The sequence below is a fragment of the Suncus etruscus genome, chromosome 17 (assembly GCF_024139225.1).
Source record: "Suncus etruscus isolate mSunEtr1 chromosome 17, mSunEtr1.pri.cur, whole genome shotgun sequence".
In the NCBI taxonomy this organism is placed as follows: Eukaryota; Metazoa; Chordata; class Mammalia; order Eulipotyphla; family Soricidae; genus Suncus; species Suncus etruscus.
In genome coordinates, this window is record NC_064864.1 from 15,190,761 (window position 1) to 15,218,083 (window position 27,323).

The window sequence follows — 27,323 nt, forward strand, 5'->3', positions numbered from 1 at the left end:
CCTCCCAGGCTGAAAACACTATCTAAAGAACTAGATACTGATGTGAAATTGACTTGAGGATAAATTTTATCCTTGCATGCATGCTCTGAGAAATCTTTTACATGCCTTGTTCAAAAGTCCTTGCTTTTGTTAAATTGGACTGCTGCCTGCTTATTATGTAATTGGTAAATGCAATAAAGCAATTGGCATTATATTCATGTTATGAACAGATGCTAATAGTAAAAACTAAGAATTCTGAGCCAACTCAGTGTATAATGGAAAAAGTAACAATATGAAATTGGTCGTAAGAAGTTTGGAGTTGTCTTATGTTGTGTTAAATAATTAACGATGGAGCTGGATGGCGATGGATGGAGGCCTTTGTGCTTAGGCCCCAGCCACGTGGCTTCATCCCCCATGCAGCAGGCGGGTCCCAGGCCCAGGTGATCGGCGAAATCAAGACTCACTCACAGGCAGGCTTCAGGAAGCATTAACTTTATTCATGCCCTATTCACCACATGTGTGTGGCCTATCTCATAACCTTTTAAGCACTAGTTATTCTTGGCCCTGCATCTAAACTCCTTTCAGCCATCTTCCCTTTGGGCTCCATGCTGGTCCAAGACCAGAACACAGAGGCCCCAAAGCCAGCGAGCTCAGCAGGGCCAAAAGGCCAAAGACCCTTAATCCCCTGGCTTCCGGGTTTATCTACCTATTCCAAGACCCCTCCCAGGAATGGGCCGGGTCTTGCAGGTAAGGTCACACCTAATATCCGGTTCCCAAGACCCCTCCCAGAAATGGGTGGGTCTCAGGTCGCTACACGTAAATCCAGGGTGGAGTAACAGTCTTACACTTTTTTTTTTTTAATCAGAGATACCTTATTGATTTGAAAACTTTTTCAACCATGGCATAGGGGGTGGGAAGAGATTCCGTACAGTGAATAGGGCACTTTTCTCTACATACAGTCAATCTGGATTTGATCTCCAGATTCCTATCTAGTCCATCAGCCCTGCCAGGATCGATCCCTGAATGCAGAGCAAAGAGTAAGCCCTGAACATTTCTGGATAAGTTTCCCCCTATCCACAATTTTATCAAGACACCAATAAAATAAAAATAAAATGTGAGCTTAAAGTGTTTAATTTTAAAACTTTTGACATTTATAGACACTTGTAATTCTATGGTCTCAATATAAGATTTGAATCAAAGTTTCCAAACGTTCTTATTTAAGCATTCTCTGCCTCCTGCCCACCCAATTTCACCCACACTAATCTGTCTTTCTGGATTCTTAAGTCTATAGACCATGTTATTTTCTAGATTTTTCTAGATATTTTCTAGATAAATGGAGCTCTACAATATTATAGTACTCTTTCAAATTTGGTTTATTTTATTTATTATAACTATCTTGATACTTGTCTATGCTGTTAGCTATTATATTATATATTTTCACTCCACAGTAGCTCCCTTTTGTCTCCACCATGATTTGCTTATCCATTCATCAGATATTGTGTTTAAATGTTCGTGTGGAAATAAGCCTTTCATTTGTCATGTAACTAGATCTATAATGATTGTCTTACAGAGCACACATTTGATTTTTTTAAGAAACCGCCAAATTGTTTGCCAAATGGGTGATTCACTTTAAAATCCCAGCAGCAGTAAACAAGTATACCACTTACTCCACTTAACTTTCCAAGAGTTGGTATGGTCAAGCATTTAAATTTTAGTTATTTTACTATATGCGGTGGTTTTAATTTGTAGTTCCCTAATAACTAACCACTATAGTAAACCAATGTTCACATGATTTTTGTGTTCAGTTTCACTTTATAAGTGAAATGTCAGGGTCTGGAGAGATTAAGGGTTAAGTGTTAGCACAGCGGTATTGTGTTTGCTTTGCTTGTGGCTGATCTGGGATGAGCCCGGATTCCATTCCCAGCATCCCAGATGGTCTACTGAGCTTGTCAGGAATGATTTCTGAGTGCAGAGCCAGGAATAACCCTTGAATGTAACTGGGTGTAGCCCAAAAACAACAATAACAAAAACAACAAAAATTTAAGGGTTTTGTTGTTGTTGTTGTTTTTGTTTGTTTGTTGTTGTTGTTTTTTTTTGTATATCGTCACCCTTGATCAATCCTTGGATTTGCTTATGGTCCACTTCGTAGAAAACTGCCAGAAGTGACCCTGAGTAAAGAGCCCTGAGCACTGCTATTACAAACCAAATCTCTAACACCCCCCCAACTTTAATATAATTGAACTGTCTGTTCAAATTAGTTATCCAGTTTTTAAAAAAAGGTTCTTGGGGCCGGAGCGATTGCACAGTGGTAGGACATTTGTCTTGCATGCAGCTAACCCAGGTCAGACCACGGTTCAATCCCAGGCATCCCATATGCCCCTAAGCCAGGAGCGATTTCTGAACTCATAGCCAGGAGTAATCCCTGAGCATCACCACATATGACATCATCATCATCATCATCATCATCATCATCATCATCATAAAGGGTTATTTTCTTATTAGACCTAAGTCCTTAATGTATTTTGAAATCAAGTCCTTTTCCAGGTACATGATTTGTAGATATTTGTTCTTAGTCTATCGAAAGAAAGTTTTTTTCTTCCTCCAAATAGTGTATTAAAAGAAATTTTACCTTGTATTATTCCTATTTTAGTTTTTTTTTCTTTTATGGATCATTCTATATTATGTCCTATAATATCAACTTTCTCTAAGTATAACCCATAAATTTTCTGTATTTACTTTGAATTTCTAAAGGTATTATATGTCTGGGGTATGATTAATTTGTATTGGATGCAAAATAAGTATCCAGATTAGTACTCTCATTTATGTATGAATATTTTTTTCAAATGGTTTAACATCATTGGTGAAAAATGCTTACCTTAACTAGATCACCTTCAAAATGTTGAGAAGCAAATAAAAATTCTATAGACCAGATTGTCTACAATCCATTCATATAATTTCCCCTTAAAGAATATGTTGAGTTATTGAGTTATTGACTCCAAATATGATTTTGACATGGAACTTCTGATACATATGCAGGTTTAGATAAAACACTAGGGTGGGAAGTCAACAAAACAAAATGAGAATCTTTTTTTGTTTTTGTTTTTGGGTCACACCTGGCAGCGCTCGGGGGTTACTCCTAGCTTCATGCTCAGAAATCGCTCCTGGCAGGCTCAGGGGACCATATGGGATGCCGGTATTAGAACTGATGACTTTCTGCATGAACGGCAAATGCCTTACCTCCATGCTATCTCTCTGGCCCCCAAAATTAAAATCTTTGTCAAAATCTGGCCAGCTTACACCTTTATCTCAGATCTCAAATCTTTAAAACTGTGTGAAAATAAATGCCTATGGTTTATTCCCCTCACTATAGGAATGATTAGTTTAGAAAGCCAGATCTAGGCCATAATGTATATGTGGTCAAAATTAGAAATCTTTATGTTCCACAGATCTATTGCCTTTCTCAAAAATCACACACGTATTAATTACTTTAATATCTTTAAAATTGTTTTCATATTTGATGTGACTAGCTTTAGAAATCACATTTTTCTAAGATTCTTTTGAAGGTGGCATTGTAGGTCTCATATTTATAGATAAATATTTTAAATCAGTGTGGCAATTTCTACCCCAAAAGAAAATCTTACTAGAAATCTAAGTAGAACTGCATTAAATATATAGATCAAATGGAGAAAATAGTAAGTTACAGCATTTGCCAAGAATCTATAATAGCCTCATAATTTTCACAAATGATTATTTTTCCATCTTGAGTTGTTGTTTAATAAAACCATAGATACCTATCAGAATGTTTATAAATCTGCTGAATGGTCATTGGAAAACTGAATTTAAAACCCATTAAATGCTAATCTAATGTCTTTAAAGGTGTGCTATAAATGTCCTACTGCCAGGAGTGTGAGGCACACAATTATTAAGTGGAATATTTTTTAAGATATCTCCCATTCTTGTATTATCATATAAATGGAGAAGAAAAAAATGCATCTGAAAATGCTTGTTTCATGTGGACAAAGTCTTAAGCATAATACATGATTAAATGTTCCATTTATGAATAATTTTGACAAGAATATTTAGAAAAGTTGAAAATATTTTTCCAGGCATCACAAGTGATTACTATAATGACAATGAATTGAACCAATTAAAATCTGTTTTTTCCATACAAAGTGAGATTTATAACAAGTCATTTTTCTTCTCCATGTTATGAAAGAAAAATTAAGAAGTAATCATTTAGACTTGTGAGGAATATGAATCAGAGACACAAGCACAGCCAACTTCATTTATAAATAAGTTAGTTTTAAATGAAACATTTTGGTATTATTTAAAAGACATTCAATTTATACCATATTTCCTTATGCACCTGAAGAAAATTATTTATCTGAATGACTGAATTTATCTAAATGAGGAACAAGACTTTGAATTGTTTTTGTAAGAGACTCAATTTCTACTATTGAAAATAACCTTATATTTTAGTCAGCAGGCAAAAAAAAAAAAAACAACATTCTATGCGGAAAAAACGTTAAAAAGTATTTCCTCAAACATCTAAAAAATCTTGCAATTTATATAATCATTTGAATTAATGGGCTGAAGTCTTTTTCTTAGAAAGAAAAAAACGGGGTAATTGGTGGAAGAGAGTTTTACACTGGTGGTGGGAAGGGCCCTGACACATTGTATATATCAAATTCAATGATAAAGGATCCTGTTGATCATAATTGTTTCAATAAAATTAAGGGAGGGAGGGAGGAAAGGAAGGAAGGAAGGAAGGAAGGAAGGAAGGAAGGAAGGAAGGAGGGAAGGAAGGAAGAAAGGAAGGAGGGACGGAGGGAAGGGAAGGGAGGGAAGGAAGGAAGGAAGGGAGAGAGAGAAAGAAAGAAAGACAGACAGACAGACAGAGAGAGAAAGAAAGAAAGAAAGACAGACAGACAGAGAGAAAGAAAGAAAGAAAGAAAGAAAGAAAGAAAGAAAGAAAGAAAGAAAGAAAGAGAAAGAAAGAAAGAAGAAAGAAAGAAAGAAAGAAAGAGAGAAAGAAAGAGACAGACAGAAAGAGAGAAAGAAAGAAAGAAAGAAGGAAAGAAAGAAAGAAAGAAAGAAAGAGAAAGAAAGAAGAAAGAAAGAAGAAAGAAAGAAAGAAAGAGAGAGAAAGAGAGAGAAAGAAAGAAGAAAGAAAGAGAAAGAAAGAAAGAAAGAAAGAAAGAAAGAAAGAAAGAAAGAGAAAGAAAGAAAGAAAGAAAAGAAAGAAAGAGAAAGAAAGAAAGAAAGAAAGAAAGAGAAAAGAAAGAAAGAAAGAAAAAGAAAGAAAGAAAGAAAGAAAAAGAAAGAAAGAAGAAAGAAAGAAAGAAAGAGAAAGAAAGAAAGAAAGAAAAAAAGAAAGAAAGAAAGAAAGAAAGAAAGAAAGAAAGAAAGAAAGAAAGAAAGAAAGAAAGAAAGAAAGAAAGAAAGAAAGAAAGAAAGAAAGAAAGAAAGAAAGAAAGAAAGAAAGAAAGAAAGAAAGAAAGAAAGAAAGAAAGAGAGTCTTAAGGGGGGGGTAGAGCAGTTTGCTTTGCATGCCTTGACCTACAATGGACCTTGGTCCAATCCCCTTGAGTGCATAGCCAGGAGTAATTCCTAAGAGCTTCACTTTCATTGGGTGTGCCCCCAACAAAAACGAAGTCTTAAGGGGGCCTGAGAGATAGCACATCATTAGGGAGTTTGCCTTGCACATGGCTGACCCAGGGTGGATTTGGATTTGATTCTTAGCATCCCATATGTTCCCCCAAGCCTTCCAGGAGCAATTTTTGAGCTCAGAGCCAGGAGTAACCCCTGAGTGCTACAGAGTGTAGCACAAAAATAAAACAAAACAAAACAAAAAAATCAGAAAGAAGTCTTATTTTATGAACTCCCTTAAATTTAATAAAAGTTTTAAGCATCAATTTTCCTTTTATTTCTTTTGTTGATATTTATCATTTTATTTTTGTCACTGAGACCAAACTTTAAAATTTTTTAATTTATTTACAAATAACATTTTGTGAACTGCTCATTTCTTGACTATTCTTCCATACAATAATGAGCTACTTCAACAATTAGCAATATGTTAGTCTACAGTGCACAACAAAACATTGACAAGATTACAAACTAAATTACAATTAAAACCACAATAAAATTTGTTTGTGCAATTAATTTTCTAGTTTAGGCGAAGGTCGCCAAAAGAAGTTCAGAGATGGTGAAGGAAAACATTCAAACTTAAGTTGATTTTCAGTGATGCATTGTAAGGTGAATCCTTGCTCCTAGCTTCTTTTTTTCCCTAAACCCTTTTCTTTGGGTATGTAAACACCCACCTGGATTAAAATGACCTTCCCCCACCCTGATGGGTGGGGTTCTAGATAATAAAGAAAGAAATATGTTTGGGGACTAAGGAGAGAGTTTAACCAGAGGACATGGGATAGACAGCTCAGGAAGAGCTCTGCAAAAATAAGCACATGGCAGAGAGACTCAATGCAGAGAAAGGCCTTGAGAGATATAAAGTGAGCTGACTTCAATGATTATCTTTTCTGACTGCTTGTGAATTATTTCTCCAAAGTTGTCCTGCATCTTCAGACCCACAGGCTGGAGGAGCTCAAGGTGCTGTTCTGGGGCAGGACTCATCCAACACGTGGATCACTTTATATTTTATATTTTTATTCTACAATGCACTTTTAAAATTTCTATTATGCAATGTAACAACAATTTCTAAAAAGCTGCGTAAATCTGATCTCTGTACATGTAAAAATATGTTTCCATATTAATGTTCATAATATGGAATTTGTAAAGGAATGACGTGTTCATGTCTATTTATAGTTTTGTATGCAAATGTTTCCTCAAAACCAATATATAATTTCCATATTTCCTTTGCTTGATTCCTGGGCCAAGACAAGTGGGCTATTAGTGCTTAGGAGTGTTTATATATAGATATGAGAATTTGACTTTACCATAGAGCACAGTTGCCTGCAGAGCAAATGGGCATTTTTTTTAAAATACTTTTCTAATGAGTGCTGTCCTGTGCTATTTAGACTCTCATATTTTCATTTGGAACTTGTAATTTTATCTACTCACCTAAGTTAGGAGGAACTGTAATCACAAAAAATTGCATCAGTGCTAACATCTATATAAATATGATGATGCCATTAGAGTTATGACTGCAGCAGAGCTCATGAAGCAGGGACATGAATAATGAAACTGCAGTAGTAATATGGGAACAGATTTCTCCACCAGGGATTGCCAGAGAAAGACTTTGAGGAGCAAACTGACAAAGCCATTTTAGAAAGTGTTGTAGATTGAAATGTGCCAGTATTCCCCACCCCCAAATATAAGTAAATGTCCTAACCCCAGAATCTATGAATGGGATCCTATTTGGAAATCAGGGTTTTTTGGGGGGGACATTGGTATTGGGAATGTTGCACTGGTGAAGGGGGTGTTCTTTACATGACTGAAACCTAACTACAATCATATTTGTAATCACAGTGTTTAAATAAAGATATTAATAAAAAATAAAATGTTTTAACATTTAACATATCAAAGGCTATTCTGTTGGATTATAATAGGCCCTAAATTCAATGACAGTGATCTTCAAAGAAAATCTTTTATTTAATTTTTAATTTTTATTAATATCTTTATTTAAGCACCATAATTACAAACATGTTTGTAATTGGGTATTAATCATAAAATGTACACACATACCCTTCACCAGTGCAACCTTCCCACCACCAATGCCCCCCATCTTCCTACTAAAGAAAAATGGCCATAAAAAATGAAGATAAAATGTAATGATGGAAGTTTCTTGCCAAAGATACTAGGAATTGTTGTGAAACATAAGTAGGTTGGAAGTAATGGAAATTCTCTGGAATTGTGAAAAAAAACTTGAATGGCAAAACCTTGTTTTTGAACATAGAGCTTCTAGAACTGTGAAAGAATGCACTTTGCTGTAATTTATATGATTCCCCTAGCAAATGAATGCAGAGATTATTTCTGCGTAATGGCAACAACAGGTAAAGTACCAGCAATTAGTACAATAATGCCACTGTATAGAATTGGGAAAAGAAAATAGTGCCACCAAATTCAACAGTGGCAGAGAGGATGGAAAGACACAACAGATGCTGGTGAGAGTTATTTCAGAGAATTATCAAAAAGGACTCATTCATGATGTTACTATTTCAGGTGAAGAAGTAGTCAAGGATAATACTGTCCAAATTCCTAGTTTGAGATATCAGAAACACTCTAACACTTATTAAAATAGTGATCATTTGAACAGGTTGATTACAAATGGAGAAAATGTGGATTTAGATTTTGTTTGTGTACTTAGGAAGCTTTTGGGAAGACATGGTTATAATAATGTTGCTATGATATTTGATGCTTCTCCCATAATCTTACTTAGCACACTGCCTAACCCAATCACTTATTTATCCATAAAACCTAAAGAAAATATTAAGCTGAGGATAAAGAACTGAGAGTTCTTCATATTTTTCAATCACAAAGGTATTTGAGATGCAATTCAAGCAATTTTTGTTCTTTCTTGCCAGTTCTGCTAAAATAAAAAAAAAAGCTGATCCTCAATATTAGTATTTATTTTTTAGATTTGAACTTTAGTCACAAATACAGGACAACAGGGCAAAAGATTCTGTGACATCTGTCACACAAAATATTCTGTGACATCTTTCATTATACACCTCTCAACCACAGCCTAGCAAATTCTCAGTCAATGACTTCAGTAACAACATTGAGAGGAAAACATTTATTTTGAATTGGCCCGTATTGATCTGAGTTTTGATAGTTCCATTTTACTATGTGTTATAACAAATAATATGGAGTGAATTTGTGCTGGATAAGGAACAGGCTGGAATGGTGGGTGGGAAACTGGGGACATTAACGGATGGAGTGAACAGCACACTGGTGGTAAGATTGGTGTTTGAACATTTACTCTCTACACAACTGGAGTATGAACAACTTGGTCAATCATGGTATTATAATAAAAAGGAAACAAAAATATAAAACGCTATAGTAAGATAAAAATAAAATCCTAAGTAAAATCATTATTTTAATGAACGTATGTTAATTATATATCTCAGCAACAAAAAGAAACAGAGTGAAATAAAATCCCTAAAGTCTTATCAGAAGAAAGATGAAAGAGTGTTATTGTTAGGGAAATGAGTTGGAATCTGACAAGAGTACATGGTGTGTGGAGACTTTGGCTTTTGCCCTACAGTAAGGCCTTCTCAAGGTCAAGGCTCTGGAGCATTTTATATTTGAAACAGAAACAATAAAAATGATAATCTGTTGCTCAGGGTATCAAGAAGGTTACTACTGGAGAAACTGAAGAGTAGCTCTTGCAACAGGGAGATCTGAATTCTTTCTATCCTTTTTAGTACATAGATCCAAAACTGAAGCATTCTTAGAGAGACAAATGTGAAACAGGTACAATGAGATGTTTAAACACATTAACTCAATTCATGAACTTTACCAAAGAAAGGTCATTCATGGAGTAAAAAACAACAAACAAAAACCCACTAAACATATCAAATCTCATATGAAAGAGGAGATAGTTATAGGCAAAACAAATGAAACCATTTTCAACACAAGGTGAATAAAATAAAAAATGTCAAAGAGTTTTACATTTCAAAGGAATTAATAAAAATATTACAAACAACATGAATATAAGTCTTACAGAAAAAGAAATAATAATAGAAACTACTAGATAGTAAGTATAAGGCATTACTGTACATACTGCATAAACACACTGACCATACTATATGAAAGTATATACAGAATTTATATGTATATAAAATTAGCTCATAAATATTTCAAAACTATGTAACAAGTAGAACTAGTCCCAGTAAACTACACACTGAAGCACAGAGAAGTGAAAAAGAATAGAACCACATGTCATTTAAATCAAAACTGGGATTTGAACCAGGAAGTCTGGTTTGCTCACAGTTCTAATTACTATTTAGCACTGAGTGGAAATTTTAATAACATATTGGAAAAGAATAGAGAAACTGAGGGAAGTATGAATCTATAAAGACTTTCTAAAACTGAGAAAACTATATAATCTGAAGAAATACAGAGAATTATATGTAGACTAAAGTTCTGTTGATTATAACAGCAACAACAAAAGGCAAATTAAGGGGAGATATTTATTGGGGTTTTGTTTGTTTGTTTAGGTTTTTTTAGTTTCTTTCAAAGACATACCTGGTTGTTCTGGCTCTGCAATCAGAGATTACTCCCACTGGTGCTCAAAGGATTTTAAGGAGTGCCAGAAATTAAATCAAGGTCAGATTTTGCAAACACCCTACATAATGTACTATTGCTCCAGACCCTCTTATTTTCTTTCTCTCCTTTCCCTTCCTAAACTTAATGCTATGTCCATTGTACAAAGACCTCTACGTTTTAGCCACACAATAGTAGAAGGTTTGGGGAATAGGGATAGTTATGGAATAATAAAAAAAAATAATAATAATAGTAATGCTGATAAAGGTTAGCAGCTTCTTTTGATTGTACATAAAAATTTAAATACTCATATTGGTTAAGTACCCCCCTAGAGTATTCTTCAAAACAACTTCCAAAATCAGAATAAACTATAAACTCAATTTCAGATCAAAGGAGAGACTCTCAAATTCTTATTTGAGTAAATGATGGAGAGGACCCTAACCAAGAAAATCTTCTCAGCTAGTACTCCACCATATGCAAAGAAAGAGGTGCGTTCAACTGCTAGGAGAGGTAGAGGGGAAAAGGGAGTTCAATCTCCTTACACACAATTTCATTTGTCCCTTTACATTTCTGTTATTAGACATGCAAGATGAATGTGTTTGGCTTAGCATTTTTTTTTTATTTCTCACAATCTTAAACCTCTGAGAAGTATTAGTTATAGGTAAGGGTTCTTGAAGCAATGGTGAGTCAGAGTAACAATGGATCGATGTATGAATTATTGAACTAAGCTTAAAATATTTCCTCCAAACCACAAGTTGATGTTGTTATCTGTTTTTATCTTTTTATCTGTTCTCCACTACCCAGGAGCTCATACATTCAAGCAAGTACTCTATCATTGAGCTACAATCTAAGTCCACAAGTGGGGCCATTGCAATCAAGTATATTACTATACTGCAAAACATTTCATGATCTCTCTTTGAAGAAGAAAACATAGTATGGCAAAATAATGATGATGATGATGATGATGATGATACCAGGCCAAAAAAAATCTGAATAATTTGGGGACCTTAACACGGCTTTGTCAACACTGGACAGGTCAACCAGACTGAAACCCAACAAGAATATACTAGACCTGAGGAGAGAAATGGAAGAAAGAGGCCTAGTGGATATATATAGGACACTCCATCCCCAGAAACCTGGATACACATTCTTCTCCAATGTACATGGGACATTCTCCAGGATAGACTACATGCTGGCACATAAAACATACCTCCATAAGATCAAGAGGATAGAAATTTTGCAGACTACCTTCGCTGACCACAAGGCTCTGAAATTATTTGTGAACTCCAAAGGGACTCAGAAGAAACACTTTAACACCTGGAAGTTAAACAGCCTCATGCTCAATAATCAGTGGGTCCGAGATTAAATCAAGGAGGAAATCAAAAGGTTCCTGGAAACAAATGACAATAAAGACACAAACTCTCAGAACTTATGGGACACAGCAAAAGCAGTACTGAGAGGAAAATTTATAGCTTTGCAAGCACACATCAGGAAGGAAGAAGGAGCTTACCTGAGTAGCTTAATGACACAGCTAATAGAACTAGAAAATGCTCAACAAAAGGACCCAAGAATAGGAAGACAGAAGGAAATAACAAAGCTGAGAGCAGAAATCAACGAAGTGGAAACTCAAAAAACAATCCGAAAGATCAACGAAAGCAGAAGTTGGTTCTTTGAAAAAATAAACAAGATTGATAGACCACTGGCAAACCTAACAAAGAAAGAGAGAGAGAGAAACTTGATAACTCGTATCAGGAATGAAAAAGGAGAGATCACTACTGATATGACAGAGATTCAAAGGGTAATCAGAAACTACTTTGAAAAACTCTACGCCACTAAAAATGAGAACCTGGAAGAAATGGATAAATTCTTGGACTCTTATAATCTTCCACGGTTGAAGGAAGAGGATGTAGCATATCTAAACACCCCCATCACCATTGATGAAATTAAAACAGTAATCAAATGTCTGCCGAAAAACAAAAGCCCAGGTCCAGATGGATTCACTAATGAATTCTATCAAACTTTCCAAGAGGAACTACTGCCAATCTTGGCAAGACTCTTCATGAAATTGAACAAACAGAAACACTTCCAAATAGCTTTTATGAAGCCAACATCACCTTGATACCTAAACCAGACAGAGACGCTACCAAAAAAGAAAATTACAGACCAATATCACTGATGAATGCAGATGCAAAGATCCTCAACAAAATCCTGGCAAATAGGATTCAATGCCTCGTTAAGAAGATCATCCACTATGATCAAGTAGGTTTCATCCCAGGAATGCAAGGCTGGTTTAACATCCGTAAATCTATCAACATAATACACAACATCAATAACAAGAAAAATAAAAACCACATGATCGTATCAATAGATGCAGAGAAAGCATTTGATAAGGTCCAACACCCATTCTTGATCAAAACTCTCAGCAAGATGGGAATGGAGGGAACCTTTCTCAATATAGTGAAGGCCATCTACCACAAGCCAGTGGCAAATATTATCCTCAATGGAGAAAAACTGAAAGCCTTCCCTCTAAATTCTGGCACAAGACAAGGCTGTCCTCTCTCACCACTCCTATTCAACATAGCACTGGAAGTACTGGCTATAGCGATTAGGCAAGAAAAGGATATCAAGGGAATCCAGATAGGAAAGGAAGAAGTCAAGCTCTCACTGTTTGCAGATGACATGATACTCTACTTAGAAAACCCTAAAGACTCTATCAAAAAGCTTCTAGAAACAATAGACTCATATAGCAAGGTGGCAGGCTACAAAATTAACACACAAAAATCAATGGCCTTTCTATATACCAATAGTAATAAGGATGAAATGGACATTAAGAAAACAACCCCATTCACAATAGTGCCACACAAACTCAAATATCTTGGAATCAACTTGACTAAATATGTGAAGGACCTATACAAAGAAAACTATAAAACTCTGCTCCAAGAAATAAGAGAGGACACACAGAAATGGAAACGCATACCCTGCTCATGGATTGGCAGGATTAACATCATCAAAATGTCAATACTCCCCAAGGCATTATACAGATTTAATGCCATCCCTCTAAAGATACCCATGACATTCTTCAAAGAAGTGGATCAGACACTTTTGAAATTCATTTGGAACAATAAACACCCTCGAATAGCTAAAGCAATCATTGGGAAAAAGAATATGGGAGGAATTACTTTTCCCAACTTTAAACTGTACTACAAAGCAACAGTTATCAAAACAGCATGGTATTGGAATAAGGATAGGTCCTCAGATCAGTGGAATAGGCTTGAATACTCAGAAAATGTTCCCCAGAGATACAACCATCTAATTTTTGATAAAGGAGCAGAAAATCCTAAATGGAGCAGGGAAAGCCTCTTCAACAAGTGGTGTTGGCACAATTGGATAGCCACTTGCAAAAAATTAAACTTAGACCCCCAGCTAACATCATGTACGAAGGTAAAATCCAAATGGATTAAAGACCTCGATATCAGCCCCAAAACCATAAGATATATAGAACAGCACATAGGCAAAACACTACAGGACATTACAGGCATCTTCAAGGAGGAAACTGCACTCTCCAAGCAAGTGAAAGCAGAGATTAACAGATGGGAATATATTAAGCTGAGAAGCTTCTGCACCTCAAAGGAAATAGTGCCCAGGATACAAGAGCCACCCACTGAGTGGGAGAAACTATTCACCCAATACCCATCAGATAAGGGGCTAATCTCCAAAATATACAAGGCACTGACAGAACTTTACAAGAAAAAAACATCTAACCCCATCAAAAAATGGGGAGAAGAAATGAACAGACACTTTGACAAAGAAGAAATACACATGGCCAAAAGACACATGAAAAAATGTTCCACATCACTAATCATCAGGGAGATGCAAATCAAAACAACTATGAGGTACCACCTCACACCCCAGAGAATGGCACACATCACAAAGAATGAGAATAAACAGTGTTGGCGGGGATGTGGAGAGAAAGGAACTCTTATCCACTGCTGGTGGGAATGCTGTCTAGTTCAACCTTTATGGAAAGCGATATGGAGATTCCTCCAAAAACTGGAAATCGAGCTCCCATACGATCCAGCTATACCACTCCTAGGAATATACCCTAGGAACACAAAAATACAATACAAAAACCCCTTCCTTACACCTATATTCATTGCAGCTCTATTTACCATAGCAAGACTCTGGAAACAACCAAGATGCCCTTCAACAGACGAATGGCTAAAGAAACTGTGGTACATATACACAATGGAATATTATGCAGCTGTCAGGAGAGATGAAGTCATGAAATTTTCCTATACATGGATGTACATGGAATCTATTATGCTGAGTGAAATAAGTCAGAGAGAGAGAGAAAAACGCAGAATGGTCTCACTCATCTATGGGTTTTAAGAAAAATGAAAGACACCCTTGTAATAATAATTTTCAGACACAAAAGAGAAAAGAGCTGGAAGTCCCAGCTCACCTCAGGAAGCTCACCACAAACAGGGATGAGTTTAGTTAGAGAAATAACTACATTTTGAACTGTCCTAATATTGAGAATGTATGAGGGAAATGTAGAGCCTGTTTAGGGTACAGGCGGGGGTTGGGTGGGGAGGAGGGAGATTTGGGACTTTGGTGATGGGAATGTTGCACTGGTGATGGGTGGTGTTCCTTTTATGACTGAAACCCAAACACAATCATGTATGTAATCAAGGTGTTTAAATAAAAAAAAAATTATGAAAAAAAAATCTGAATAATTTGACTAATACCAAACAATAAAATAAAAACAATAATGAGGCCTCTGTTTTTCTAATAATTAGATGTTACTTGTTAATTGATATTTAATTTATAGTATAGCTATATTTATGATTCTCCTGACATTTTTGGGAGGGGATTATGGGTCACACCCAGCAGTGCTCAGGGGTAAGTCCTGGCTCTGCGATCAGAAATCGCTCCTGGCAGGCTCAGGGGGTCATATGGGATGCCAGGATTCAAACCACCACACATACTGGCTCGGCTATGTGCAAACTAAATGTCCTACTGCTGTGCTTTCTCTCCGGCCCCTCTCCTGACTATTTAAAAGAAAATAAAGACTATAATTTCAAGAGGCAGAACCATAGAATGAAGTTTGTAAGTTCAGGTTACTCAGGTAACATGTCATCTCAAACACTAAGTAAATTCTATACTGTTTGTTTATACAATACTAGTATAAGACAATCAGATTTTAAAAGAATTCATTTCATTGCCAGTTAGCCATATTTTATTATAATTTTAATGATCTTCTAAACATCTCCAGGAGAAAAAAATAATTCCTATTATATGTATATTTTATTCTTTTAAAAAACAATATTTGACATGCTGTTTTATACACAAAATTAGCTATAATATTTGTTTACTCTCCCCCAAAAGCATAGCTTGCAAAGTTGCATAACAATTAACCAGAAATTATATATATATAATATATAAAAATATATATAGTCGATTGAGAAACTGAATACCTGAAAATATAGACAGTTTTCTTCAAATTTGGGGCTAAACCTGGTGGTTCTCAGGGGTTACTCCTGGATTTGCAGTCAGGAATCACTCCTGGCAAGCTGGAGGGCCATTATGGAATGCTGGGTATTGAATTCTGGTAGCTTGCATGCAAGGCAAATGCCTTCCCCACTGTACTATCATGCCTGCTCCCATGAAAATGTATACATTTTAAGAGAATAAAAAGTAAACAAATTCATTTGATATGTGAAGGTCATTTGTTTGTTTTTCGTGAAACATTGAGATTCAAGAACAAAACATGAAATGAATAAAACTAACAGGCATAAGATATCAAAATAGCGAAATGTCAAAAAGAATCAAAACAAGGAAAGGACCAAGAAGAGTTAACCTAATAGGTCTCCTTCATTTCCATATACATATCATGTCCTAAAGCAATAGATTTGATTGATAGAAATCACTAACAGGTAGTTATAGGTCAAGTCATTTGCAAAAGCAGTTTTCTTGCTTGCAGAGATTTTTAATATCAAGTTATAAAAATACATACCATACTTGTTCTAAAACCTAGTTTTTCATACATGCAGCATAGTAATGAATAAACTTCAGTAATTGCTGGCCTAACTAGGTTTATGCCCCTTATTTACTCATTTCCATTACCGATCTGCTCTCTTACAGAAAAGAGTTAGCAATCTCTAACATATTCAAACACATTTAAGAAAAAATAGTCACTAAAGACTGAATGGATTGCAAGATTTGGCAGTGTGATAGATACATATCTGTTCATTCATTCATTTATTCATTCATTTATTGAACAAATATATGTTGAACAACTAAAAATGTCAGATGCTGAGTATAAATAAGAGCATAAGTTTTGAAGTCTTTTCATTGTGAGACTATTCTGAGATGTAAAAACAGTACAGAGTATAATAAGGATATTGAATTTTATGCAGCTGATCTGTATTCAAACTCAGTACCTAAGTTAGGAGTGATCCCTGAAAACATAGTCAGGAGTAAGCCATGAGAATAGTCAGCTATAAACCAAAAACTAAAATCAGAAAGAAAAAGACATTCCCTAAACCTTTTTTTTTTTTTTTTTTTTGGTTTTGGGGCCACACCTGGCAGCTCTCAGGGGTTACTCCTGGCTCTCTGCTCAGAAATCACTCTTGGCAGGCATGAGGGACCATATGGGATGCCAGAATTTGAACCACCATTGGCAAATGCCCTACCACTGTGCTATCTCTCCAGCCCTGAGAAATTCCCTAAACATTTTCTTAAAGTGTATTATTAAGCAAAGATGCTTAAAATAGATTTTAATGAGTTCATAATACAAAATTGGATCATAGAAGACCATTCCAAATATTTTTAAATTGATTAGACCATATTGCTTACTAACAGATAATTCTACCATAGAGTAGAAGTGGAATTTGATACATATTGATTTAGATGCAAAGTAAGTAGAATTTTATATAGATGTTTCTTAATCAATTTAGATACATACACATGAAACTTGGAAAAGCAACATATATATAATAACTGAGATGTTCAACTTATTGGAAAATGAGCAGGCAATTCATGTGTTTATAATATTTTCATGAATTCAGTAGAATGACTAATATAACATCAACTAGAATTTTTTTCCCAAAGTACATGGAAAGAAACCCCAAGTTTTTGCTTTTTAAAGTTGCAAGCAGAATTTTTTAAAAATCCTATTGAGAATCCATCCACAGTGAATTTGGATATGCATTACTCCAACATATTCCATAATTAGTAAGAATAACAAGTACTCAGCAATAAATACTAAATAATTTTCATGACATTCTGACCTATTTGTATTATCAGGTTGTATTATCAGGGATTTTAAAATTCTCAACCAAACTCCTAGATCTGAGCACAGATTAAAATGTTTTACAAACTAATGTTTCTTCAAATGAAATTTAATGGAGACTTTCCTTCAGATCTTTGCAAAAGGGTGGAAGAGATAGCTCAAAAGGCTAGAGGTATGTTTTGAATGTAGGAAGCATGAGTTTGGTCCCTGATACCACATAGTTCCCTAAGTACCTCTGGGAGAAATCCCTGAACATTTCCAGATGTTCTCCAAACACCTAACATTCCCCCAACAACAACAATAACAACAACAACAACAACAACTACAAACCTTCATAGAGATTTTGGTTCAGCCAAACCAAGGTGAAATATTTTCTGTTAGTATAGTAACAATTTATTACCAATATTAATTAATTTCATAATAATAATAAATAATTTCATAGTATACCCAAACGAAGAAATTTGGCTCAAAATACATATTTAAATGATCATCGAAGTTTTTTTTTCAGATATTACAATCTTTATTCCCTACATGTCAAAAGTTTAAGACAGACATTTTGGCACCAAATAAAGTCATGTGGTCTACTTACCCCTGCAAGGCTTTCTCTCCAAACCAATCTCCTTTTCCTAAAGTTCTAAGGAAGACTGGATCTTCACTGGGGGAGTCTTCACGAGTGACATTCACCTACCAAAAAAAATAATTTGAAAATTCTACAAATGCATTGCATATCTAACTAATCCAGTGAACACTAATAGAAAGCATTAATCCAATTAATTCCATTAAGCCAAAAACCATTTTGTGGAAGGAAGAGTTATTAAAATCACCATGAAATAGGGACCAAAAATAACATCAGAAATTTCCCTGCAAATCACAGATATGACCTTCCAGTACTTTCTTATCCAGTCAAGTTGTTTTTAAGAATTATAAATTTGATGTTTGAACAAGGTCAGCTCCATAGACTCACCCTTTTCTCCAAGAGATATAAATCAATTCATGAAAGATCATGGGGACACTGGCCCAAGCAGTAGAAATCTGGCCATCTTGGGGAAAAGAGGGAAGCCAAGCCATGTCTGCTGCCTCCATCACCCACAATCACCATTTTCCTGATGGCCCTGCCTCATCACTGACCCTCTATGACTCCCTTCGGAAACACCAATCTGACCAAACTTCAGGTATACTGGTTTTGAGTTTGATATCAACAGGTCTTTTTGCAGTGAATGCAGATGTTCTCAATCCACCACACCTATATTTACCTTCTTCCAAGAGAACTGGCAGCTGAATACACTCTCAGAAAAGTCATAGTATCAGTAATTGTTCTTTGAATATATGAACAACTTCATTTATTTTATCCTATCATGGTTATAGGAACATACCAATTTAACACAGTGAATAGCTGGCAATAAGAGCTCACTGACATTGTATTAATGACTTCATGGAGATACAATAATTTTTACAAATGTACTTGATGCTGTATTTTCTTTCCTTTTTAACTTTCTTTCTTCCTTTATATTTTGTATTTCAATTTTTTCAATAAATATGTTTTAAATTATCCAGAAAAATTATTATGATCACTATATCAATTATATGATGCATTTTCTTTAAATAATTTTTTGTTTTTATTTTTGTTTTTTGGCCACACCCGGTGATGCTCAGGGGTTTCTACTGGCTCTGCACTTGGAAATTGCTCCTGGCTTGGGCAACCATATGGGATGCCAAGGATCGAACCTGCTTCTGTCCTGGGTCAGCCATGTACAAGGCAAAAGCAAAAGCCCTACCACTGTGCTACCAGTCTTGTCCCTTTAAATAATTTTTAAAAAGAATTATATATTTGATGGAGCCGGAGCGGTGGTGCAAGTGGTAGGGCATTTGCCTTGCACATGCTAACCTAGGATGGACCATGGTTTGATCTCCCAGCGTCCCATATGGTCCCCCCAAGCCAGGGGCAATTTCTGAGCGCATAGCCAGGAGTAATCTGTGAGCGTCAAAATGGGTGTGGCCCAAAAACCAAAAAAAAAAAAAAAAAAAAGGAGAAAGAAGGGGGCCGGAGCAGTGGCACAAGAGTAAGGTGTCTGTCTTGTCTGCGCTAGCCTAGGACAGGCCATGGTTTGATCTCCCAGCGTCCCATATGGTCCCCCAAGCCAGGAGAGATTTCTGAGCACATAGCTAGGAGTAACCCCTGAGCATCACAAGGTGTGACCCAAAAACAAAAACAAACAAAAAAAAAAGAATTATAAATTTGAATTACACTAATACCTAATCCCTCTCCCAATTGCTACTTTTTACAGGCAACAAATTAGTGAACATTTACATGTGTGATATATTTTATAAACATACATGCAGTTTTAAATTATATAAGTAACATAGTATTATCATCCTGCAATCCTTTTCTTTTTTTATATATATATATTTTATTTAAACACCTTGATTACATACATCATTGTGTTTGGGTTTCAGTCATGTAAAGAACACCACCCATCAATCCTTTTCTTAATATTGTTACAACTATTCCATGCAACTAGATATGAATTTATTCAACCATTTTGATGTTTATACCTTGCAATAAATATAGATGCATTCCTGTATTTTCTTATTGGTGAATTTTAATACTGTTGTCAATTTTTTGCTGCAATGAACATATTTCTGCACATATTTACAACTTTATTCAATTTCTCGAGGCTGTGCCCAGATCTTTCCCTAATAAGAATTCAGCCTTCATTCAAAGGCCAGTCACATTGCAGTAAACTTTCATGCAGGCCTGTGATTTAATAAAGTCCTTGCATTCCAGATGTTCCATTCAGCCAGGCTCCTTTTATCAAAGAAAGCATTTAAATTGCATATATACCTCTTTTATCATAAGAAATTGTATGGTCTTCAAAGAAGCATGTATTTTGCTATTATTCTGAACAATCTATTTCAAAAAGCATTCAATAAAGGTAAAAACTCAACAGAAAAGATTCATTATCACAAGATATCTCATCCATATAGAACTTGGGACTGGGATGCTAGTATGCACAAAGCAAGTAATGATATATTTTGTTACACAAATGAAGACATAAGTCCAGCGAGTTGTATTTTTATGTCAATTCACTTCCCCTCAAGCTCTACCAGTACTCTTAACCTTACCTATGTATCACCCAAAAAGGTTGAATAGTAAAAACTCACCCACCTGGAAAATGTAATGTAGTAGAATGATTAATTTCTGAAGAAAAAATCAGATAAAGACATTTAAAAATCTAGGCTTCATGGTCCTGAATTTATAGATTGATATAAAAAGTGAATTTTTTTAAATGTTAAGAATGTGCAAGGTACAGAAAACTCAATTATCATTCTCCACTGATTCACTTGACTAATCTACCACAAAATATTTCAAAACCATGGAAATGCAGTTTTTAACACTCTTGTCTTTCAGTTGTATCATAGAAATGCTCATTTGCATGTTGATAAAGCTTTTATAGAAGAAACTGAGAATGCAGTAGCTCAGTGATTCTCAAACTTTATCAGTGTTCCTGAGAATGGCGTGTGGTGGTGGATGGGTAATGGAAATAAGAATAACTGAAGATTACTTGAGATTTTGAAATTCTGCATCTCAAAAATTTGCATCTCATCTAAATTCCAGATAATTTATAAGCAAAGGCTTTTACAGATCAGTCTTTGACAAGCTTTTTTTTTTTGTTTTGTTTTGTTTTGTTTTGTTTTTGGGTCACACCCGGCAGAGTTCAGGGGTTACTCCTGGCTCTATGCTCAGAAATCACCCCTGGCAGGCACAGGGGACCATATGAGATGCCGGGATTCAAACCACCATCCTTCTGCATGAAAGGAAAATGCTTTACCTTCATGCTATCTCTCCAGCCCCAGGGTTTTATATTTCTTAACCTCTATTTTCTCCTCGACACCCCCGAGCCATTCCCCCAATCATCCTCACACAAGTACTAATTCATTGTCAGCACAGCTTCCAGAGAGCTCCTTTGATAAAAATTAAATTTAACAAATGTCATTTCCCTGTTCAAAATCCAATGATTTTAAGAGGAAAATAATTTAGCTTTACAGGTAGAACATAATTTAGCATAGTTTTTTATTTTTAATTGTGGTATGATAAGAGAAGCACCTGGAAGACTTGTTAAGTCATTTTCTTGAATCAGTATCAGGTCTAAGTTGGGGGCAAATAATTTACATAAAATTACAAGTTGATGTTTGCTAAGGAAACCAATGATCTAAAAAAAAAAAATCATACCTACACACTGATTCTCATTGTTCACCCTGGCATCCTTCTAATTCTAAAATACTAGAGGTCTCATTGTTTTTCTAATCAACATAATCAGCAAGTCAAACATGCCTAATCCCTCTCTGCTGGTAGGTTAAACTTCTCTACCCTACATGTGTTTCTGATATAACATGAATTCTCTCTCATTGTGGCCTATCCAATGAGTCTGTAATCACTGTTTGTTTTTATACAACACTCCATGGCAAGAACCTAACAGGCAACTAGTTTTTTTATCTTTGTACACTCACCTTATCTGACATAGGATAAGAAGATATTTGCATGTTTTTGCTTCTGTTTCTTTCTAGTGCATGTTGATAATTTTCTAACAGGAGCAATGATTCTCATACCTTTGACAACTTGTCCAAAATAATTTATTTATTGAAATCTCATTTGCCTTCAATGACTAGTTGGAATTCTCAGAAAGTAAAGGGCTCATGTGCTTGGAATTAAAACAAGAAAACAATAGGTCAACACACTCCCAACCTACTGCAGAAAATCAAGGAAGAAGATGGGGTAGAAGAAGAAGAAAGCTTGCAGCTCTGAGATAATAAAAAGAATGTTGAATATGAGGAATCAACGGCACATAAGCTCTAGAAAACCCTATATGTTTCTCCCAGAAAGTATTTTATTGTATGATTTATTTAGATAATATATGTGGGTTTTTAAAGTCACATCTAGTCACATTCTATTTGGTACTTGAAAAATTCAAAGATTAGAATTCTTATTAAGTATTCTAATTCAGTAAGGGGATTATGAGTGTCTACTTTAGAAAAGAAACTCAACCAAAGTAGCCTCCATATAGGTCCCCTCATTGTGTAAAAAAATTATGAATTAAGGTGTACTTATTTAAAATTAAATTATTGATTTAAAATAATGTATAAAGATGCATTATTTAGCTATATATCTATCACTTTGTTTTGGAGAAGTGAATTAGAAATTAAAGATGACATATTTAGGTAAGCTATCTGAGATTTCGGTAGATTATGAAATGTTATTTTTAAAGGATATTCCTGAGAACATTTACAAAAACATTAAAGTAGACCACCTACAGAAAAAAAAATTTTCTGTTCATACAAGAAATACAAAGAAAGAGATATCAGGATATCCATATATGGAAAAAGACAATTTGGAAAAAAAAATAAAGGTTTTCTTTAAAGATGTGATTTAAAATTTTATTATCAAAAGAAAACACCTTGGGATTACCTGATTTGAATCCTGCACCATATAACCTGAGCCCTCAGTGTTCCATGGCAAAGCTATTCCTGGTTCTGTGCTGGGAATGCCCCATGGCACTATTCAGTGGACCTCATAAGTGATGCTCCAGATCAAACCAGGGTTATAAAAGCAAGCATGTTAAGCACTATGTCATTTCATCATATATTTTTAAAACCTAGCATTTTATTTATTGATATTTATTCTCTTAAGTTTTTTTTGAGGGGTGTTATGGTTAGCACTCAACAGTACTCAGGGGATAACTTCTGTCCCCTATTAGCAAAATGTAGCAATATTAAAATCCCTAATTCCTGGGTCCAGGAGAGTTTACAGTAGTTAGGAACCAGATTTAGCATGCCCAGGACCAGAATTTGGTTTCTAGCACCACACGGACTCTGAGAACAACTGGATGTGGCTTTGGAGAAGCTAATTTTGCTTGGCTTACCCAAGTATCCCAAGCACCTCCAGGCCTGAGCATCATGTCAGTGGGCCATTGGATTTAAAATTTTGTGATACTTCTTGAGTCGGAGTGGTGGCAAGAGCAGTAGGGCATTTGCCTTGAACGAGCTAACCTAGGATGAACCTTGGTTCAATTCCCCACCGTCCCATATGGTCCCCCAAGCCAAGAGTGAGTTCTGAGCGCATAGCCAAAAGTAACCACTGAGCATCACCCGGTGTGGCCCAAAAAGAAAAAAAAAAAAATATATATATATATATAATACTTCTTAAGACTCTAGTCTCTGAACTCTCTTTTTTGTTGTTTGGTTTTTTTGGTCACACCTGGCAGCACTCAGGGTTACTTCTGGCTCTGTGCTCAGGGCTCGGGTGAGCATATGGGATGCCAGGAATCAAACCACCATCTGTCCTGGATGCATACAAGGCAAATGCCCTACCACTGTGCTAGCTCTATGGATCCATCCGAACTGTCTTTCTATCCCAAAATTTCTGCTTATGGTAAGAAGAAAGTTATAATTGAATGTATCAATATCACTTTCTTCACTTCAAAGCAACATGACACTAATATAAAAACTGGCACATACAATCCTTGGATCAACCCTAATAAAAATTGGTCTTCTAATACGTGACACAACAGAATTTATATTTTTTCACATATCATATAGGATGTTCCTTTCACTATGTTAATATGAATCATAATGTACAGGAGGTGGTTCATTTATTATTATATGAAAATAAAGAGTCATACAATGGAAACCAATATAGTTTTATAAACCAATATTAATTTTCAAAGATGTTAAAAATAAATCAGATATATTTATCTATGCTTTGGAAATGAGAAAATGGGTCATTTTTCACCTGAATATAAAAATAGTTATTTAAAATTGTTACATTAAAAACTTTAAATTTCCTTCTACATTCATTCCTTTACCTAATATTGTACTTTATGCACACAAAATTTTATTTTAGGATAATTTATGATAAAATAAGGTCAAAGCATAGATTAAAGGACAATGATGTTTAAACGCAAAAAAGTATATATTATTCTGAAAGACATTAAAGATATTTTTAGCAATATCAAATAATCATACAAATTCACATTTTTAATTCATCAATTGTGTTTTTATTCCTAAGCATTCAGAATACTAAATTAATAAGAAATAAATTAGAATTTTTATTCATATTTGTCTTTTACTTTCTTCCAGTAATTTACCATTCTAGTAATTTTAGTGTTATGAAATATTTCTTTTCAATAATATAGTAAAACAGCAATAGCTGACTGCCCTCCGAACAGCAAACAACATATCTAAGAATAGAGAGTTTCATAACTTTCACAGTCAGAATCCACCATAGGACATCTAATTTCAAAGCCAAATATTTCAGAGCAATATTATGACTCCCAGTTAACTACATAGATCATTTTTTTTTCTTGTTGAGGACTTTTTTGGGGAAGGGCCATTGTATCACTCTCAGTGGTTCTCAGGACCTAGTCCTGACCCTGAGTTTTTGGATCACTCCTACCAGGCTCAGAAGAACATATGTGTGCCAGAACCACATCTGAGTCAGATGAACAAGCCAAGTAAGTGCCCTACCCACTGTGCATCCAGGCCTTTGTTATGGGCTTTATAAATAAACATTCTTTTCTTCTGTAAATAGTATTGAAATCTTCCCCATGAGGTAGGCATATCAATCAACGGTAAGACCAAAAGTACCATACTATAGTATCCAGGATATGATAATATCCTTCAAATGCTCAGCTTTCCGTCCTCCATCAATAATAGGAGATCCATTCTAAGTATTTTTCAAACAGGATCAGAAGAGACAAGGGTTCCTCCAGTTCAAGAACGTGCACATTTATTGTTGGCGTCACTGATGATCTCAAGATCCCCTGCAAATCAATCCCCACTGCTAGTAGAGCCTCTTACCTTTCCTTTGCTGATGATAAAAAAGGTGTCTCCTCTTGCGCCTTGCCTGATGATATACTCCCCGTTTTCATAGTGGGTCTGAAAAATGCAAACAGTAAAAGAATTCAAAACATTACAAGGGAACTAATTCCAACCACTTGCAGCATGTACTCATACAGAGGAGGTTTTACCCAAGCTTGGAATCCATCATGATTTAAGCATGAATAAGAGTCAATGAACACATTTCAAAGAAGTCATTTCTAGCATGCTCGTTTTGAAAACTATTTTGCTAATGCTATTTTGGAGATAATCATATGCTTGTCTTTAAGTTTACTCATTTTAAATAACTTTGATAAAAATTTTTCTCCCACCGTAGATCATGAAATAAAACAGCAGAGTTGATCATTAAATTGGTTTTTCTATAGTGAACTGTATTCCTGTTTGGTTTTAGTAGCCCTGTCTATATAATCTGAGTACTGCCCCTATCCCCATCTCCCAAAATTTACTATGGCATCCAAAGTTATAGTGAAACCAGGTTGATTTTGAGTGTGGGTTAGAGGATAGTGTTTATTTTTTAAGACACTGCTTTGTGTTTTTATGCCCTTATTTCAAATCGGACAGATTTGATCTGTCAGAAAGGAAGGAATGTCCTAATTATATGCTTTGAATTGTAATTCAACATCCGTGAATTTATGAACTATAATATATGGGTCCAGGGTACGTATTATCAAAGTCAGAATATCAGTATTCAGACAGGGGAGAATAGTTACTAAGTTCATTCCCAGAGTGAAGATTATTTCTGTCCATTGAACACAAGTAATTTCTATAAGGAAAAATATGAGAATACAAATTGCTGGGTTGGGAGTATAGCAAAAAAAAATATAAGAACAGCTTCATCTGGCCCTATTCTTTACATTTTAGCAAGGGAGTCATATTTTGAAAAAGAAAATATTATCTTTCAAAGAAAAACACATTTCATGTTTGTATACAATATCCTTTAGGTCAAAATAGTAATCTGTACTGTCCAATACTATATTTTAAGCTAGATTTGTCATTTATTAATATTTGCCATTGAGAGTTGTTACAATTTTATTTTTATATTTAGAAATTAATATGCTACCCAATTTATTACTGATGATTTTTAAGTTTATTTTTATTGAAACACAATGATTAAAAATGTACTCATAGTTGAATTTTAGATATAGATGCACTACATTCCAACATCTGTCTCATTTTCGGGCTAACTTCTCCTATCAGTGTCCCCAAACTCTCTTCCCCAAGCAATCTGCCTCCTTAACAGGATGTTTTATAGTGTGCATGCTGTGGTTTGGATCCCCTGCTCTCATATATATTGACTGTACACTTTTGATATATAGCTATACCATTCCTATACATCACAATTTCTATTATATAAAAATAAAATGTTCATTTTAATTTGAAGCAGATGCAATCAGTTGTATTTCAAGGCATATACTTTTAAACAGGTATTTATGAGTACATAAATAATTATTTGTAAGTAAAAGGAAGATCGATCCACTCTTTTTAACTGATTTACTTCACTAAAGTTATTTAATGTTCCATGGACCAGAGAGAGAGTGAGTAGGGTAGTTTCCTTGCATGCAGCTGACCCAACATCAGTTGGTCCATGTGGACTGTGAATCTGGCCAGCTGTGCTCCACAGCACAGAGTCAAGAGGACGAATTGAATATAGCTGAGGGTGATCAAAACCAAAATGATACCTATGTTCCATATTCATATCTTGCTGATTTGAGACAAAATATTTCACTACATATTGTAAGGCAAATTGCCAAAGCCTATCTTCAGATATGCAACAAATATTTGAGTGTTTGAGATGATAGTAGAGATACTAATAACGGGAAGTTGGAGATTAAAATTTCATATTAGTATCTCCAATCACTATTACTTTGATGGTAGGAAAGGCTTTCTCTACCAATATAGCCATTTGTCATATGTGAAATGTGGACAATGTCACTAA

At 35.0% G+C, this 27,323-nt stretch overlaps 1 protein-coding gene across 1 annotated transcript in view; it reads right to left on the reverse strand.

Moving 5' to 3' along the window:
• The window catches only part of PRKG1 (protein kinase cGMP-dependent 1), a 1,196,983-nt gene that overhangs the window by 188,872 nt on the left and 980,788 nt on the right, over window positions 1-27,323 (reverse strand). Inside the window, exons 6-7 of the mRNA XM_049764671.1 lie at window positions 25,349-25,426; window positions 18,084-18,178 (exon numbers count right to left, since the gene is read on the reverse strand). Coding sequence (XP_049620628.1) covers window positions 18,084-18,178; window positions 25,349-25,426 — 173 coding nt within the window. The remainder of the gene's footprint in view (window positions 1-18,083; window positions 18,179-25,348; window positions 25,427-27,323) is intronic.